At 35.1% G+C, this 19,081-nt stretch overlaps 1 protein-coding gene across 2 annotated transcripts in view; it reads left to right on the plus strand.

Moving 5' to 3' along the window:
- The first annotated feature begins 411 nt into the window (after positions 1-411).
- Positions 412-19,081, plus strand: part of HGF (hepatocyte growth factor) — an 81,161-nt gene continuing 62,491 nt past the window's right edge. Inside the window, exons 1-5 of one of the 2 annotated variants that reach the window (XM_065939094.1) lie at positions 412-529; positions 814-943; positions 7,846-8,011; positions 13,592-13,704; positions 15,447-15,561. In XM_065939094.1, coding sequence (XP_065795166.1) covers positions 856-943; positions 7,846-8,011; positions 13,592-13,704; positions 15,447-15,561 — 482 coding nt within the window. In that variant the 5' untranslated portion in view covers positions 412-529; positions 814-855. Of the gene's footprint in view, positions 530-693; positions 944-7,845; positions 8,012-13,591; positions 13,705-15,446; positions 15,562-19,081 lie in introns of those variants that run through there. The other variant, XM_065939097.1, reaches the window with a different exon arrangement.

A 19,081-nucleotide genomic window follows, 5' to 3' on the forward strand; every position in this document is an offset into this window, starting at 1 on the left:
GAGCTTAGCTCAGCTTCTGGAAAGGTTACCTGCCCTGAGCCCATTGAATAGGGGCAATTTTTTTGCCTGACAATCGTGGGTGTTTGTGTTTTGTTGGTTCATTTATTTTTACCCCACAGAACCATGCTCTGTTCTCATGGGACTTCTTTCCACCTGGGCTGGACCTGTCTGCTGCCTGCCTCCCAGGTCCTTCCCGGGCTCTAACAGCCTGGGGAAACTGCGTCGGTGTTTGGAATCCCTAGATGGCTCTAGCAGTGCAACTAGACAGATTAGGAGCTGAAGCACATTTGACAGAAAGGCAGTGCTTTGCTTTCTTCTTCTGCTGCTTCCCCTTCCTCTTTTCCCAAATAGATATGTAAACACATGTATTTTCCTGTTTAAACTTAGCGAATTGGTCCTCTGCCTGTGCCTTGATTTAGCTATTGGGCTGAGCCTTGCTCCTCCCTTCCTTACTCGGATAGGAGCCACTGGGATCTGGAGCTCCAACTTCCAAATTGCAGCTGGCCTCTGGCCAGGTGACCTTTTCTTTGTAAGTTTCTTTCCTAAGCAGAGTGGGGGTGGGGGGTGGGGAGCTGGGCTGCGTTTGGTGTTGTGGTGGGCGAAGTGGGGGGGGGAAGGGGGGGTAGTGAGGAAAGGAGGGGGGGTGGGAGAGAGTAAAGGGCTGTTGTTAAACAGTTTCTTACCGTAAGAGGGAGTTCAGACCTAGATCTTTCCAGTTAATCACACAACAAACTTAGCTCATCGCAATAAAAAGCAGCTCAGAGCCGACGGGCTCTTTTAGGCTCTGAGTCGGAACAGGATTCTTTCACCCAGGCATCTGCTCCAGTGGGATCCGCCAGCACACCCAGCAGGACCATGTGGGTGACCAGACTTCTGCCAGTCCTGCTGCTGCAGCACGTCCTCCTACACCTCCTCCTGCTTCCCATCGCCATCCCCTATGCAGGTTAGTTTTCTCCTTGAATATTATTATTTAACTCTCTCTTGCTAACCTTTCCTTTCCCTAACTCTCCCTTTGCCTCACTCCCAGCATCCTTCCTTAACTCAGTTTGTGGTAAGGTTTTTCTAAACCTCTCCTTTAGCTTTCTTTTGACATTCTTTTGCTGTTTGAAAAGCATTTAAAATGATAATTAGCATCCCCCCTGTTGTTTCTGCCCATCTCCCCATTGATCCAGCCCCATCTCACTTAGCCTGATAGTCCTGGATGGTGGAATGGGAATGAAGTGCTAACACCGGCTTGGAGAAGTTTAAAGCTGAACAGAGGGTCTGATCTGAACGGGGACAGTGATGGTCAGTACAGCAGGGACACAATTTTTTTTTTTTTCCAAAGGCAATTTTCCACGACAGTCCACTATCCCACATCACTCAGTCACATTCAGGGCCAAATTATGACTTAATACAGATTTTCATTTGGAGAAGGCAGATTAAACTGAGTATATGCATGTTATAAAAATGAAAGAGAAAGCCTTTCTTCTAAGGTCTTATTCTTTCTGAGTATGGAAGCCTGCCCTTTGGAAACTGCAGTGCAAGGGAGGCAAAAAATTGTGTGACTTGATTATAGCTGCAGAACACCTCCTTTTGGTCTCCTGCTTTCTCCCCAGAATTTATAGGCTGGGAAGGAGTTGCTTGGGAGTTCATATTGCCTGGAAGTTTAGACTTTCATTTGCTGCTTTGGGAAGTTTTCTGTTGTTATCAGGGCAAGAGGAAACATCTGTATTTGGTTGTATTATCACTGTCGTGGCTGGGATGCCAACAGGAGAGGGTAGTGAGCATCAGAGGTGGGCACAGGGGAATAAAGGAATAGAACAAATGCCCAGACGGCAAACATGGTTTTTTAAAAAATAATACAAGACAGAGAACGGGCTATATTTTTTGAGATAAGTTACATATGAAATTTATCAGACCTCTGACCTAGTTTTCGATGTAATCCAAAGGTTGAAAACACCAAGAATTTGCAAATGACAAGAAAAGTCATCCAGTCCCACCTGGCTTTCTTTGATTTTGTGACTTGTTCTTTTTGGAAAACAACACTGTGTGGAAAGGGTCAGCTTGAAAACATTTATGTTAGATTTCTAAAGAGATGGAAAAAAAGCATCAGTCTAGCAGGTTATCACCCTTGAGATGTGTTGTGTTAAAATTAATTCTTATATGACATTGCTGGTTTGGGGGATTTTGAGCCTAAATTGAAATGATAGCTAACATTTTGAGGATTTTCATTTTTAAGATTAAAATGTTGATGTAGAATATGGTTACCTGGAGTCATATGTGCTAATACTTGGGGATCGCGGTGTAGAAAACCCAAACAGTAGATCAACCATAGACAATGTCTATTTGCTTTTGGCATGCATTTTGAAGCTTTGGCAGGATATACATTTGTAATTATATTTCACTTTGGCTAGTGTTGAAATGACTGCATTTCCTGAATATAGGGAGAATGGAACCCAAGAGAATGCTGCAAGCAAGAAGAAGTCAGTTGGGAATTCCAGATAATAGAATAATTCCTAGAGTGGATAATGTTAAAATTGTTATCATAAAGAGGATCTGCCTTTGTCAAGTTTATTTTGATAGTTTTTTAAAAAAATAACATTCCTCAAAGTAGAAAACATGGCTAGCCCTCTTAGAACATATAAAGAAAGTCTGTTCTTTTTTATAACATCTAACATGGAACATTGAGAACTTTGTTATTGCTGTTACTTGCTTAGGTTATACTTTTTTGCTTTATCTGATGAGTCTGCATTTTTACATACTGTGAGATAACACAATATTTAAAACAAAGTGGATACTATAATGAGGTGACAACCAGTTATGTGCAGAATGTATTATGGAGATATTTTTATAAAAGTTTCAAAAAACTTGAAGAAATATTGATTGTTATAGACCCAAGCATCTTTATAAGGAACTAGTCCATATACGATTATCCTCCATCATCCCATCAGCATTGGATACAAATATCCAATCCCTCTAACAACAACAAAGGAACATTAAATGAGCCCCTACTGTCAAGGAGTCTGTGCAAGATTTACAGATGAATAAATGACAAAGAGACTTACACTTGTTGAGCAACTGTTTTGGACCTGGTTCTAAAACAAAGCTTATTTAATTCTAATAAGATTGGCATTATTGAATTGACTCATTTTACCTGAGGAAACTGAAGTTAAAGATCTTAATTATTTTGTCTTATTATCTTAGATAATGGATAGAGCTGAGATTCCTACCTAAATCTATGTGAATGAAATATGCAATGTGCATTTTTTTCCTTTTATTTATATTGAAAACAGCAGCAGTGAAATCAATCAAAACTTACTTTAAAAAAATCCATTTTAGTTAGTAATACAAGGATGATTCTGTGTTAGAAGTAGTATTATGTTATGGTTGAGAGTTCATTTCTAGCTTAGAAGATCAAATAAGGTTTAGGGGGTATGTAGTACCCAAGCGGAGTATGATAATACAGGTAATAGTATGCTCAGTACTTAAGTCAGGGAAACATTAGTGGCAGAAGGTACTGAAATGAGTAATATAACAAAGGACAGGTGATCATGTAGGGGTGGTGTTCTGAGTGCCTGAGAAGGAGGAGTATGACCTGGGTTTGGAAAAAGAAGATAGACTAGCATGTATATGGGCTTCCCAGGTGGCACAGTGGTAGAGAATCTGCCTGCCAATGCAGGAGACATAAAAGATGCAGGTTCAATCCCTGGGTTGGGACGGTCCCCTGGAGGATTAGGAAATGGCAACCCACTCCAGTATTCTTACCTTGAAAATCCCATGAACAGAGGAACCTGGTGGACTAGAGCCCATGGGGTCGCAAACAGTCGGACACGACTGAGCGTGGTGCATATGTATGCTTGAACATCACACTAAATTACACTATTTTAAACATCATGGATCACAGCCAGATGGTTTTGAGTTCACAAGATACATGGGTGAAGTGTGGTTGCTTTGGTTGGGGTGGGAGGAGAGCTGTAGGAGAAACAGAGAATGAAGCAAGAGACCAGGACGAGGCTGAAGGAGGAAGTGGAATGAAGTAGAAGGAAGGAGAGACCTAGGAGGGTCCCCAACTCACACTGAGCATCATTTCATTTGCAGATCTTTTTGGAAGAGAGAATTATGCTGCTTCTCAAATACTAACATTTGATTGAAATCTGATTTGATCCTTTCTTGACATCTTTACTTGTGATATTGTTCTCTTCTCTAAAAAAGGGGAGAAAATTGTCTGCTTATGAATCCATGTCCTAGATAACAGCAATGAAGATTTGGACTTGTTTTTATGATTTTTGCCTCTGGGAAGTAAATTTCCAGTCACCACCATTCCCTTCCATTAATTATTTGTGTACTTTCATCTTAACATCTTGCCACTTCAAGCTGTTAATCACTAATCACGTGGGTAGGTTTCTCAGAATATGTGGAGCCAGATTCCTGCTTCTTTCCACACCCTGCAAATCCTTTCCTTTGCATGATTTTCCTTTGAAGTGAATGGTTAGTCCATGCAGAGAAGAAATATATGAGGTACTGAGAGAAATGAGTGTGAGGCCTGGGGACCAGAGGGAGAAATGTGTCTTTCTTCAAGCACCTTGGTACATTTGACCCTACTTTCTGTTTGTAGGTTTTCACTAAGATCCTAATGATTTCAGTTCTAAAACTGGGACTTCAGTTTCTTTAGGAAATATAGCTTTGAGAATGTTTTCCCATACTGAGGGAAGAGGGAAAAGGAGCTGCAGTTTAAAATACAGGAAAGCATGACAAAGTTGCAGTGATCTCTTACCCTTTGATTTCATTTCAGTATTTTGTTTATAAACTTCAAGTAACAGTCATGCACAAAAAATAGTAGGGAAAATCTGATCCAAAGATATTTTTGAGTTTCCTCCCAAATTAAGTTTGTGTTTTAACTGTTTTTAGTAAAACAAGCATCAGTTGTTAATACATATGGAAGAGAAAGTTGAAAGTATTTTCAGCAAAGGAATTTTATTTTCAGATGCTGTTTTTCAGTGACTCCTGTTTTAAATTTTTCTTTTATTGAAGGAGGAATTAATTTTATAGATATGTGGATTACATGATGTACAACTAGCTTGAACTTTGCAGTTTTGAGTAATCATTTACTGACCTAGTAGAGATGACTGAATTATAAGGGAAAGCTTCTAAGTCATTAGAAATAAAGAGTGAAAAGGGAATCCTACTATCTGGTTCTGATTGCCTCTGATTAGCTTTGTAACCCCAGACAAGCTTTTCTCTCCTATTTATTATCTAGTAAAGGGAAATTATAGATTTATTTGTTTTTCAGGATACTTTTTGATCTTTAGATGAAAGGTAGTGATTGAAAGTTTGTCAGCAAGCAAGAGTAGAATATTTTTATGAGGTACCCACACATTAACACATTTCTATAGGACAACTGAGGATCTGCAGAATTAAACATGACCAATGATCCCACAGAAACCACTTTTCTCTGTAGTCATCCTGAATGCTTTCCTTCTGTTGTCTGGTTCTGAGAAAACAAAACAGAGCACTGACCAGGGATTCTATTTTTTGTAATTAGTAAAATGTATATCTGAACTCAGCATTTGTCTTACACTTTTTAAATTTAGTTTTACATTCTTCTCTCACACTTAAACATATGTAATAAATGCAATATACATTAGGCCTATTTAAATTCTATATTTTAGTTAATTTGATTATATATATGTATGTATATTACATAGTTTTTCCATTTTGGTAATAGTTTTTTGAATACATTTTTTGCATCTAATTACTATTTTGTCTCTAAGAAATATTCCAATTTACACAGGAATTCAGATGATTTTTATGAAATCATCTGAAGAAATAGTGCACCTATGAAATAGTGTACTGAGGTCAAAAGAAGGAAAAACTCTTAGTGGTGAAACTTTTCTCCCGTTAACATGGTCATGTGGCAGAAATCAAAATTTGAAAAGAGTAATACCACTTCTTAGCTTGGGAGAATAACAGTTTCTTCTCTTATGCCAGAAATTAAAGGATGAAATTTCAAAAACAAAAGTAAAATTTTGCATATTCATAACATTTCATAGTCCAAATAGATTTCCAAATGATTATAGTTTAAATCACTCCTTTTAGTTCAACTATAACATTTATTTTGTATCAATAGATTGAATAATGGGATATTAGCATTTAAGGTAATAAAACAAAGTCACTTGGCAAGTCAATAAGAATGCCAGAATTATCATCAGTCTGCCAACATTATGCAAGGCATTTGGTCCACACTCAATGAATAACATGTTGATAGATTATTTGGTTGACTGAGTTTCTAAGTTAAAATGTCTTCTAAATTATATCTCTCCTACCATAGCCATTTCATCTTATAGGGCAAAGAATAGTTGAGGAAAAGAAAAGAAAATGTAAGCATTGTTATAGAAATTAGTTCCAGTCTTTTGGGGGATTGTGTTCTGGAGTTTTACAGAGAACCAGAAATTCAGAGGAATTCATGCTTTCTCTTGTTTATTGTGGACTTCAGGTTAGGATAGATGTTAGTGAGTAGGCTTTGCATGTTTAATAAAACACCTGGAGCTAGTGGTTGCTGGCAAGCTTCAGAGTGTGATGCCATTCTTGTTATCTCACTCTGTTAAGCCATATTTCCAAATTTTCTGCACAAAAATTTACTTTCTCTTTTCTTGACACATTTCACCATGTTTAAAGATCGGAAATGATTTCTTGTTCTGACATGCAAGTTATTTCTCTATTGATAGCTTTAACCAAATCTTCAGAAACTATTTACAAGCCATATTTTCATATACTCTCTTATCAAGTCTTAGAGGAAGATGGCATTGTAAGTGTTTAAGAGTGGGGGTTCTGAATCCAGGCAGCTGGATTTTGAATCAGATCTTCTAAGTTGTCAGTTTCCCCTGTATCTTGGTTTCTTTATCTTAAAATTTTACTGCTACCATTGTTATAAGGGTATTCGAAAGTTGGACAGGCAGAGGAGGGGCACAGTTATGTCCATCCTTTATAAAATAGCTACAATCTTGTAGACAATTTGATCCTCATTGTGAAGAGGAGATTATCCGGTAACTTTGGATAAATTAAGAATGAAGAAGTAAGTTCTTCCTATTCCAAAATTATTCAAAGATTAAGTTTCTTGGGATGTTTTCGCTCTGCTCTTTCTGTTTTTAGTAGGAGGCTTCATGTATCTAGGGGCCTGGTAGAATACCATGATGAAGAAAAATGATATTGCTTCATTAAAGGATGAAGTTTTACATTCATTTGATTTATAGCGTTTGGCTTGATTTCAAAACAAACAGTTCAGTGATACTAAGAAATAGTGCCCCCCAAACAGAGAACACTTATGTAGGAAATGAGAAAGACTAAAATATGAATAGAATGAAATATTTTAAAGAGCAAGTCAAGTATTTATCCAGTGCACCATTTTTAAGGAGAAGTTTCTCACCTGTCATTGAATTGGCTTATCTAATTAGTATTAATACTATAAGTTACATAAGATCAATTGTAGAAGGAAATGACAAATTAAATTATAGAACATGATATGATATGATATGCCCTGGCGCTTGCTTTCATACTGTTTGGAGAATATCATGTTACTTATTTCTTAAGAGTGAACTCTGTCCTAATTTTTAAAAGCATCTTTCATTTGAAAGAATGTAGATAAGTGACTCTGTATGAGAAGTTATTTTTTCTTCACAATTAAGTATTCCTTTCTTGCTCTTAATTATCTGAGAGTATCATTCCCCACATCAATCTACCTCCAAGCGTTGGAGGTCTGGTATGTTGTCAGAATCACTATCTTGTAGATGATTCTTAAAGGATATTTTACTATATGACCCTTAAAATATTTTCCCCTATGTTTAAAAAAATTATTATTATTAATAGAAGGACAGAAGAAAAGAAGAAACACACTTCATGAATTCAAAAGGTCAGCAAAGACTACTCTAATTAAAGAGGACCCATTACTGAAGATAAAAACAAAAAAAATGAACACTGCAGACCAATGTGCCAATAGATGTATTAGGAATAAAGGACTTCCATTCACTTGCAAGTAAGTTGCTTCATTTTGTTCTTAGAATAATTTTCCAAATATAGAATGTGCTAATTATCATCATCGGTTTTGTATTCAATGGGATGTACTCTTAAAATTATAAGCTTGATTTTAGTTTTAACTCATTACAACAGAAGAAAGCTCCATTTGTTGGAAATATTTGTAAGGAAGAACACTTGAACCACAAGATTGTTTAGAATTCACAGTGGCTTTAGTTATGGAGTTTGTATTTTCTCATTTTATGAACAATTGAACTTTAGGAACTAAAATTCAATTAGATTAACTTTTTATTTCTAATATTTTAAAATATTCTATTCAGAGTAAACTTTCTCTTTTTTTTCTCACAAGAGGAGTGGAGGAATTTTCACAATATAAATTGGGCAACAGTCAAAACTTACTGCAACTTATTGTCTTTAGGGATAGAAATAAAAAGTGTTGATATAATTAGATAAAAAACTTAGGGGTACTGGTGTTAGCAGCAAAAGCTTAAACAGCCTCTTAAAGTAGTTAGGAGGTAGTGTGATGAAGTTTTAGATGAAAAGTGATGGAGCAATTCAAAGAGGCATGAGGGGACTCAAATGGGGAGTTTTCTTACCTTTTGAAAGTTCTGCACCTCCCAGGAAAATTCCTTACAACTTTGTCATTACTCTAAGAGCATAAAACTTGGAGTTTGGGGCCATGAAGGTGACAATTTCATCTGAATAGTCTTCCAAATTGCCCGAAGAAAATTCATGTCCTAGTTCTTCAAAAAATATTCCCTCCCCTCACTTTCCACTGTTTTATTTCCTATTTCATTCCATTTCACTAGCATTGCACAGGGCCACCTGTCACTTTTGAAGTCTACTCTATTACATTTGGGTTGTGACACATGTTGTGAACACAGATTTTAGGAATGTCATGGCCAGAATTCCTATATTCAAATTGCCTTTCTCAGAGAAATAAGTGTTACAGGTCTAAGGAGAAAGGACATGGTCAGAGGAAGTCTTCCATAGATTTAGTGGGAAGACAGACTATCTCTTTTCTTTTCATTTATATCTCCTCTAGAAGTATTTTTATAGCCAAATTGCCACTTACAGGGAGATATTTCCTGGCACGGGGAACGGGAAATTAACTTTGCAAGTAATTCCTATGATAATTCCATCTTTCTCTGACTTTCCTAGAAAAGTCTTGAGATTAAAAAAAAAAAAAGAGAGAAAACTACTCTCAATCAACATCTCAGCTGTGTAGATTTATGGAGATGTTCTTCTGGCAATTGAGGAGGTTGGATTTATTGCATTTTTCCCTCTCAGGTTAGAAGGCAGGGCAAAGGGAATGGGAGAAGAACCACATCTCATTGTTGATTTTTAACTTTGAATCTGAAAATGCACTCTCCTGGGTCCACAAGTAAGGAAAGTATTGCTAAGCCTCAATTTTTACACTAGTCAGCCCTTTGGCTAGGAGAAAACAAAAAAGGTTCCCTTTGTTTTATTTAGGAGAAACTAAAATGATTTTGTTGTGTTGGAGAAGACATGTGACCTGATTAATAAATCTCTACATATTCCATGTATATGAGTTTTCTCACTTTTCTACCATATTCTGGTTGAGTTATATTTAGTCACCAAATTTAAGCCAACCTGTGCAAAAAACCACTTTTAGTAATACCAATATACAGCCAAAGTTCTCTGCTCAGAAATGGTGTCAACCTTCACACTTGTCTATCCTAAATATATATAGCCTTCCCAGGTAGCACTTGTGGAAAACAACCTATCTGCCAGTGCAGGAGAAGTAATAGACATGGGTTTGATCCCTGGGTTGGAAAGATCCCCTGGAAGAGGGCAAGAAAACCTGCTCCAGTGTTCTTGCCTGAAGAATGCCATGGGCATAGGAGCTTGGCAGGTTACAGTCCATTAGAACACAAAGTGTTGGACACAACTGAAGTGAATTAGCATGCGCTTCAACAATATGTGAACTGTGAACTTCCAGATGTTCAAGCTGGTTTTAGAAAAGGCAGAGGAACCAGAGATCAAATTGCCAACATCTGCTGGATCATCGAAAAAGCAAGAGAGTTCCAGAAAAACATCTATTTCTGTTTTATTGACTATGCCAAAGCCTTTGACTGTGTGGATCACAACAAACTGTGGAAAATTCTGAAAGAGATGGGAATACCAAACCACCTGACCTGCCTCCTGAGAAATCTATATGCAGGTCAGGAAGCAACAATTAGAACTGGACATGGAACAACAGACTGGTTCCAAATAGGAAAAGGAGTATGTCAAGGCTGTATATTGTCACCCTGCTTGTTTAACTTATATGCAGAGTACATCATGAGAAACACTGGGCTGGATGAAGCACAAGCTGTAATCAAGATTGCTGGGAGAAATATCAATAACCTCAGATATGCAGATGACACCACCCTTATGGCAGAAAGTGAAGAAGAACTAAAGAGCCTCTTGATGAAAGTGAAAGAGGAGAGTGAAAAAGTTAGCTTAAAGCTCAACATTCAGAAAACTAAGATCATGGCATTGGGTCCCATCACTTCATGGGAAATAGATGGAGAAACAGTGGAAACAGTGGCATACTTTGTTTTTTTTGGGCTCCAAAATCACTGCAGATGGTGACTGCAGCAATGAAATTAAAAGACGCTTACTCCTTGGAAGGAAAGTTATAAACAACCTAGACAGCCTATTAAAAAGCAGAGACATTACTCTGCCAACAAAGGTCCATCTAGTCAAGGCTATGGTTTTTTCAGTAGTCTTGTATGGATGTGAGAGCTGGACTATAAAGAAAGCTGAGAGCCGAAGAATTGATGCTTTTGAACTGTGGTGTTGAAGACTCTTGAGAGTCCCTTGAACTGCCAGGAGATCCAACCAGTCTGTTCTAAAGAAGATCAGTCCTGAGTGTTTATTGGAAGGACTGATGTTGAAGCTGAAACTCCAATACTTTGGCCACCTGGTGCGAAAAACTGACTCATTTGAAAAGACCCTGATGCTGGGAAAGATTGAATGTGGGAGGAGAAGGGGATGACAGAGGGTGAGATGGTTGGATGGCATCACCGATTCAATGGACATGAGTTTGGGTGGACTCCAGGAGTTGGTGATGGACAGAGAGGCCTGGCATGCTGCAGTCCATGGGGTCACAAAGATTCGGACATGACTAAGCAACTGAACTGAACTGATACACACACACACACCCCTATTTAAGTAATATATTTAGTGATTCCATTCCGAATTGAACGGACATACTATAATACTCTAAAAATAAGTTCTTCATGAATTGAAGATCTTTTTGCAGCTTGTAACATGAACTAGTATCATTAAAAATAATGGCAAATACACAAAAACTTTTGGAAAATACCAACAATACTGTGTGAAAGCATCTGGGATTCAGTGGATGCCTTCCACCTTCAGGGCATGAGGTGGAAGTATCAAACGCTGTTTTCTCTTGAGAAAGTGTCAACAGTACTGATTTTATAGAGACTGAAAATATTTTTTTGCTGTACAAGAAAGATGACCAGAATGCCTGATTCTAAGCTTTCAGAAAATTTATGTTCAAGAACTGACTTAAGAGATGAAAATTTCTAACTGTGACTGGGTAAATGGTATTGAAATTGCCTTGCCATAAACAGCTCAACAAAATGAATTCTTGAAAGGAAGATGGTAGTTAAAAATATGACTAAGATAAAGACTCCTAAAATCAAACTTAAAAGAAGATATGCAGTTCATGGAATTTGTTAGCTTGGATCCAGTCCATATAGAGGTGTAAAATGATATGAGCAAAACCAGTTTTCTGAGAGTATCTGATTGCAGTGGATTGTGAGAAAAGGATGAATGAGATAGGCAATCTCACATGTTCTTGATGGGTTTCAGTGAGTCACCCACTCTTTATGTCAAATCCATATTATTGGCAGAAAAGTAGTTTGTGTATGTGTGGTACATTTTAATTTTAATGTGAAGTTAAGTGGCAGGTATTTGATTCTGTAATTTTAAGATTTCCTTTTAGGTGTTTGTTTAGTTTTTTATCTTCATATGTATTTTATCTAATTATTACACTTTCAAAGTCATTTAACACTCTCCCCCCAACACTCTACAATAGGGAAATGTAACACGCATTGCATAAGTTTACTATCTTCCAGATGAAAATTCAAATCTATCATTAGTCAGTTTTTCTCTTATTATTTCTTATCAGTTGCAACAATATATTTTTATGTTTCTTTTCTAATGCTATTACAGGTATAAAATGTTTTTGTAGGTGGATATTTGAAAATGTCTACATGTAAACCAAAACACAGAGTTTAGACATATAATTTTTGAAGTTATTTAGCTATAGTCTAAAATGTACTATGTAAAAATATAAAATAATAGATAAAATATTTTAAATGATTTTATAGCATCTTTTTAAAATTTGTTTTATAAAAGTTATTTCCCCTCATTTAAAATTATTTAAAAGCTGTTGAAATGTTAAGAAATAAGTGACTAACTTGATCTAAAATTGCAAGAAAATTGTGCTTTCAAAATATATGGCCTGGGAGTGAAAAATTTTTATTTATTCTTAGAAAGTCTGTGTATTTCTCTTAATTTGATGCTTATATATGGTGGCATTGTAGTTAGCATGAACATGGTAAGAAGGAGTTTTAATATTATTTCTTAATGGAAAGAAAATAATTCAGAGTTCTAATATTATTTTTTGTATTGTAAAAAATGGTAACACTTAATGTGTTGAAAATTTTAAGTACTTTACTATTCTCAGTTAAGGGATTTTTGTATTTATCATTCTGCTTTAGAAAACATATTTCTTTTAGAAATACATTTTTTAGTGGGCAACAAAAATCCAATATAATACTTAACTGTATTAATGGTGATTTTAAGAGTTAACACATTTTAGCTATTTTTGTCAAGATGATATATCAGAAGCATATTCTCTATTATATTATAGTTTCTTAAAAATTAAAAATGCTTATGTAAGCAAATCTATTTAGGAAACATTGACTTATATAAAGCTAACTAATAGCGGGATTTTCATAGCCTTTAATAAGTTTCAATGCTTTATAAATCAACAAGAAATGATGTTGTATGTAAAATTGTCCAATATCAGATCCTTCTTTGCTAGCAGGATCTCTTGGGGTTGTGATGTGTCTGTCTATTGCATTTTAGGATATGTCAGTTTAGAATGTGCTTTTTATAATTATAAACTTTGGAAATTAATCATGATATTTCAAATATAATCATTTATATATAACCACAAAAAAAACCTTCCAACTTTCTGTGTACTTACAAAAATAATAAAATCTTCATAAATAAGCCTAATAATTGTGCTGTATATTGATTGTGCTTATTGAAGCCCTCATTTTTCTAGATTTCATGTAGAATAACATGACACCATTTCAAATTTTACTCTATCTAGTATTTAAATCTACAGCTATAAAAACTTAATTTTTTTTGGTCTCATTTCGCTATCAAAATTGTAGGTTCAAATATCCTCGTTTCTGTATACATAATAATTCATCTGTTTTTATATTATCTTCCTTGGTTAAACCATGTACCTATTCTTTAAAAGCTGTATAAATAGTAGTATTCCTTCTTTTCATTCAGATATTTTTTTCAGGGCCTTTGTTTTTGATAAAGCAAGAAAACGATGCCTCTGGTTCCCTTTCAATAGCATGTCAAGTGGAGTAAAAAAAGAGTTTGGCCATGAATTTGACCTCTATGAAAACAAAGGTAACTGGCTTTTCTCTAAATATTTCATAATGAAATAAAGTATAAAGTATATGTAATTACCTGCCACAGTGCTCTTTCTGATTTTTCCATCATATCCTGATCTGTTATGCAGTCGATTCATCCATTAAGACAGGTGATACTAATGCCTTGACTGTTTTCATCGTGGCCCTTTAAAAAGAGCTTCTCCCAAATTTTCCATAATTAGATTACCCCCTCTCACTTTGTTTATTTCCAGTAACATCTCCTGGGACTGATATTCTCCACATTCATTTTAGAATGTGCCACCTTAAGTTATAAGTTTTAGATGTTTTATATATTTATATTAGTTTAAGGCATTATATATATATATACATATATATATATAAATGTATATTTATACAGTATTCTAAATTTTAACAACTTTTTTTCTAATAACTAAATTTTAATCTATGGATAATTAATCTAAGTTATACTGATGATGGCTGGTAGTAATAAAATGTGGAGGTTTTGAAAACTTAATTGGATCTATTGCTAGTTATATACTTAAAAAAATCTTTAAAAGAATTGAGACCATATTATTTGTTAATTTGCCTATGCTGATAATTTGATACTGTATTCTCAAGGTATTTACTTTGCCCAAAAGCAGATTTATATCTATAAAATAATCTCTCATCACAAAATAATAATCATGAATTATGTTTATAATACTATATGTTTCAATTTTAATGTTTTGTTATATTATATTTTCATAAGTTTAGTTATCTAGTAATACACATAGACATTTCTTTGTTAATAGGGAAAATGCTTAGATTACATTAAAATTAATTCATGTTAGAAAATAAGATGATCTCTATACACCCCAGTAATTCTATAAATCCTAAACATGATTCATAATCTAGTGTAAAACCATCTTCAGTCTTCTAGGTTGCTAATTGAATATACTGTTATTTGATAGGAGTACATAGCTTGTTTCTATTTGATTGTCCTATAACTTAGCAGCCAATCTGTTAGGAAAAATATGGAAAATAATAATCAGCATAATGTAATTGTCACATACACACACATACACAAAAACCCACACAATTTTACTGATATAAAGACTAATCAATAGCATTGGCATATATACACTATCATGTGTAAGCTAGATAGCTAGTTGGAAACTGCTGTATAGTACAGTGAATCCAACCTGGTGCTCTGTGATGGCCTAGAGGGAGGGGATTTACAGAGAGATATATATACACATGGCTCCTTTGCATTGTTGTATGGCAGAAACCAACACAACTTTGTAAAACAATTAAAAAAAATGAATCACATCATTTATATCAAAATAATCAGTTACTTCCATTACCTCAAAGTAACTGCTTGAATTCAAATAGGTTTACAAATTTTTATTTTTAGTATTTTCTTTAAATGGTCTCTGTGCTTAAGCAAATAATTGTGCCAAATTAAATTTGCCTCGTCAGTTGAGTATATAGAATGATCTACGTTAAACAGGTAGACTAATCTCTAGAGTTTTCCAGGTATATACTCACAAAATTAAAACTTCTCAATGGTCTGTTGTTTGTTTGTTTGTTTTAGATTACTCTAAATGCATTATTTTGAAAATATTAGTAGAAGTTTTAGGCAAGAAATTTCAGTATGTGTGGTGGTTTATAAGTATTAATTACTTAAAGATTCAAACGGAATTTTATAATTTTTATTTTTAATATATACGGCATATGTTACACATGGTTATAGCATTTTTCTCTGCTTTCTTTTGATAGACTACATTAGAAACTGTATCATTGGTAAAGGCGGTAGCTACAAGGGAACAGTATCTATCACTAAAAGTGGCATCAAATGCCAGCCCTGGAATTCCATGATTCCACATGAACACAGGTAAGACTAGCACGGAGAAGAGAGGACAGAGCCTTTCATGGACGGGTCTGTTAGCAGGCCCAGGCTAGTCCTTCGGATGAATCCTACAGTTCTCTAGTAGGTCAGCCAACTTTGCTGAAGTGTATTAGTCTAAGGCTTATCTGAATTAATAACTGATATTTAGCCAAAGAATAAAAAAATATATATCATTAAGATGTAGCCTAACATCATTTCACCTCAAAACCTCAATTCATAGATCTTGGTGTTTGGGAAGAAATAATAAAAAAGTAATAAATTTTTTTCCTTCTTTTTGCCTCTGAGAAGGTAGAGCACTCTGCAGCCGGAGTGGAGAGGTTCCCTGTGCTAAGTTGGAGATGAAGCAAATTCTGATCTTCCCCAGGGGCCGAATGTTGTTTAACCATGGTGGTTCTCAAACTTGGCTGCACATTAAAATTGCTAAAAAGCCCTTAATGAATCCTACCACTTGGGTGTCAATACAGACTGATTAAATCAGAATATTTTCAGGGAAATAACCCAGGCACCAGTTTTTCTATAAAGCTTTGCTAAAAATTCGTGTCTCAGATGACCAGCTTTCCCTTTTCACCTAGCACCTAATGACTGGAGAAAACTTCTTATTTCTTGGAAATTAAATGTCTATAGTTAAGAGAAGGATTGTGTTCATTATAACAGATGAATGCTATTTAAAGATGAGTAAATATAATATCCATAGGCTCATTAGTCTGAGAGTTTTAAACATCATGGAGGAGAAACAGATATCTACTCATTAGAGAGCTATATATAGCCAAAGTTTTTCAAGACTTATTTTGGAAAAAATTTTAACAGGAACTAGTTTAAAATAGCTCTACCTGGTTATTAGATGCACTAGAAGATTTAGATTACCATGTGCCTAGTACCTTGTTAAGCAGTATACCTAGGTTATCTCATTTAATCCTCTCAAGAACCACCTGTGCGCTCAGTCACTAAGTCGTATCTGACTCTTTGTGGCCCTATAGACTGTAGCCTGTGACTCCTCAGCCCATGGAATTTTCTAGGCAAGAATACTGGAGTGGGGTACCATTTCCTACTCCAGGGGATCTTCCCAACCCAGGGATCGAACCCATGTCTCTTGTGTTTCCTGCATTGGCAGGTGAACTCTTTATCACTAGCACCACCTGGGTAGCCCCCAAGAGCCACATAGTAGGTGATTTTATTAGTTCTATTTTTTATATGGTGAAACTGAAAGGCAAAGATCTTAGTAAGTTTTCAAAGTCACACACAGCTAGCAAGTGGTATGTCCAGAATCTGAGGTCTGCCAGTGCCACTCTAAAACCTGTGCTTTTGACAACTCTAGAGCCTTAAACACTCAGCAAATCAGAAGGATACATGCTGTGACTTCTTTTTGCAATAGTGGTAATTGACTTGCCTTAATGAACCCACTATGTTCATTTTCATTCATTTGGTGGGGAATAACCATGCACGGTGATTTTACTTCAGTAAACAGAGACAGAGTTCATCGGTCCACATGTAAAGAAAAAGAGTTGGTTGGTCTACACTGGGATGAAACCTTTGATGTTGGTCTAGTTAACGCCAGCCAGCAAGCGTCCAAGTGGATCAGCTTTACAGTGTTTGAATAATAGAAAGCAATTAATTATTTTTGTCAAATTCATTACTTATCATTATGCATGAATACCTCCAAAAAATAGTTTTATCATTATAGTACAAAACAAACAATATAATTGGTTTTGTCCTCTCATAGGATTTGTATGGTGCCAGTCCCTGCATAGTGAGGAAAACATTTTGCTTAAATAGATGGATCTAAGAATTTCATGAACAAAGGAATAGTGTTTGAAATCAATCCTACTGTAGTCAAGGAGAGCACACTGGACTGACCCAGTAAAGGTCTTATTTCAACCCAAATTCTCTATGATTATGATTCTCTGCTACAGGAATACATGTGAAATAGATCTCCCTGGGAACTAGCTTCCCAGTCCAATCAGCTATTTTATCAACAAACATTTCCTTGTGATATAGAGCTTTAAGGAAGAGAAGACTTCATAGGTTAATCAATTTTTTGTATTCAATGGGAGCAACACATTTTCATCAATTAGCAGCTATTTGGAATATCTTTTTAAAGTGATAACCAAAGATTAATTGTATGGAAAGTGGAAAAATAAATATATATGTATCTGTCTAGAAGGGTGATTTATTGTGGACTCCCTAAATTGAAATATTTTACAAGTGGCTTAATGGGAAGATGATGATAGATGATGAAATTAGTATAGAAGCTTAACTAGAAAATCAGGTGACCTGATATCTCCATCTGTATCCTTCACTGGCCACCCAGCATTCATTAAAGAAGCAGATGATGGAATGGATCAAGTTTCCTATAAACACAGTTCATATTAAAAGAAAAGAAAAGGTGGCTAGCACCCAGAAGATCTAATTTATATTTCTAAGTATATTTGGATAATAAATCAACTTTACATATTCTTTCACTTATCTTTCTAAAAATAAAGTTTTGCTCACAAGGACAAAGAACCAAAAAAAGTATGCATGTGAGTAAAAGTTTATTACAGAGCCTATTGCTTGGCACAGGGCATGTGTGTAATAGATTTTCATAAATATGTGTTGAATGAACACATAAGTACAAAGAACAGGGTTAGACTTCATCACTTGGTCAAGTATGATATGTTAAAGAAAAGCACACTAAAAACCTCAGAACACTAAAGAATGCCAGTTAATTGGGATAAAAGTTATGTCCACCAAAGAATGAAGAGAAGAGATGACCCAGACTGCTCTTTACCCTGCATGTCCTAAAGAGGAGTTTGATATGCACTGATAACAGAATTGTGGAGAACAGCACATATTTTTCTCTTCATTTTTCATTTTTATTAGCTCTATTGGGAAAACTTTATTCTTTTAACCATACCTATTTAAAATTTTTACTTTATCTCTCTCCCTTCCTACTTGCATCTTTCCTACCAAACTGTTGACTTATGCATTCATTACTTCTTCACAGCTTCTTTTTCACTTTACAAATCTACTGGAAAGGTATATGTTTGTGTATGTGTAGTGTATATGTGTATGTGTTTTGTGTGTATGTAACAAAAATCTCTAAAACTTCAGGTATTTTATATGTGTGCAGTTAACATGTTAAATCATTATTTAGCTTTTTAAACTTAATACATAAAATGATAAAAAATAAAGGACCTTATAATAATCTAATTCACTCCATTCATTTTGTAAGTCAAGTTGAAAACCCAAAAAGCAAGTAAATTGCCTAAGGACTAGTGTTGTATACTAGTCGAGTGATATGTATAGGGCAACTATGTAGATTGTCATGATTAACAATAACCTATTCTTACTGCCATAATAAGTCAAATTTTTAAGAAAGTAGAGTTATAGGGGGGTTTTCCTAGGTAGATTTGGATAAAGTAATGCTTTATGAAAAAATATAAAGTAAAATTCAGTTTTGATTCCATCAGAAAAATGAGTATTTCATTATAAATTTACTATGAAAAATTAGATAACTGGCAAAAAT

This window comes from Muntiacus reevesi, chromosome 6 (assembly GCF_963930625.1).
Source record: "Muntiacus reevesi chromosome 6, mMunRee1.1, whole genome shotgun sequence".
Taxonomy (NCBI): domain Eukaryota; kingdom Metazoa; phylum Chordata; class Mammalia; order Artiodactyla; family Cervidae; genus Muntiacus; species Muntiacus reevesi.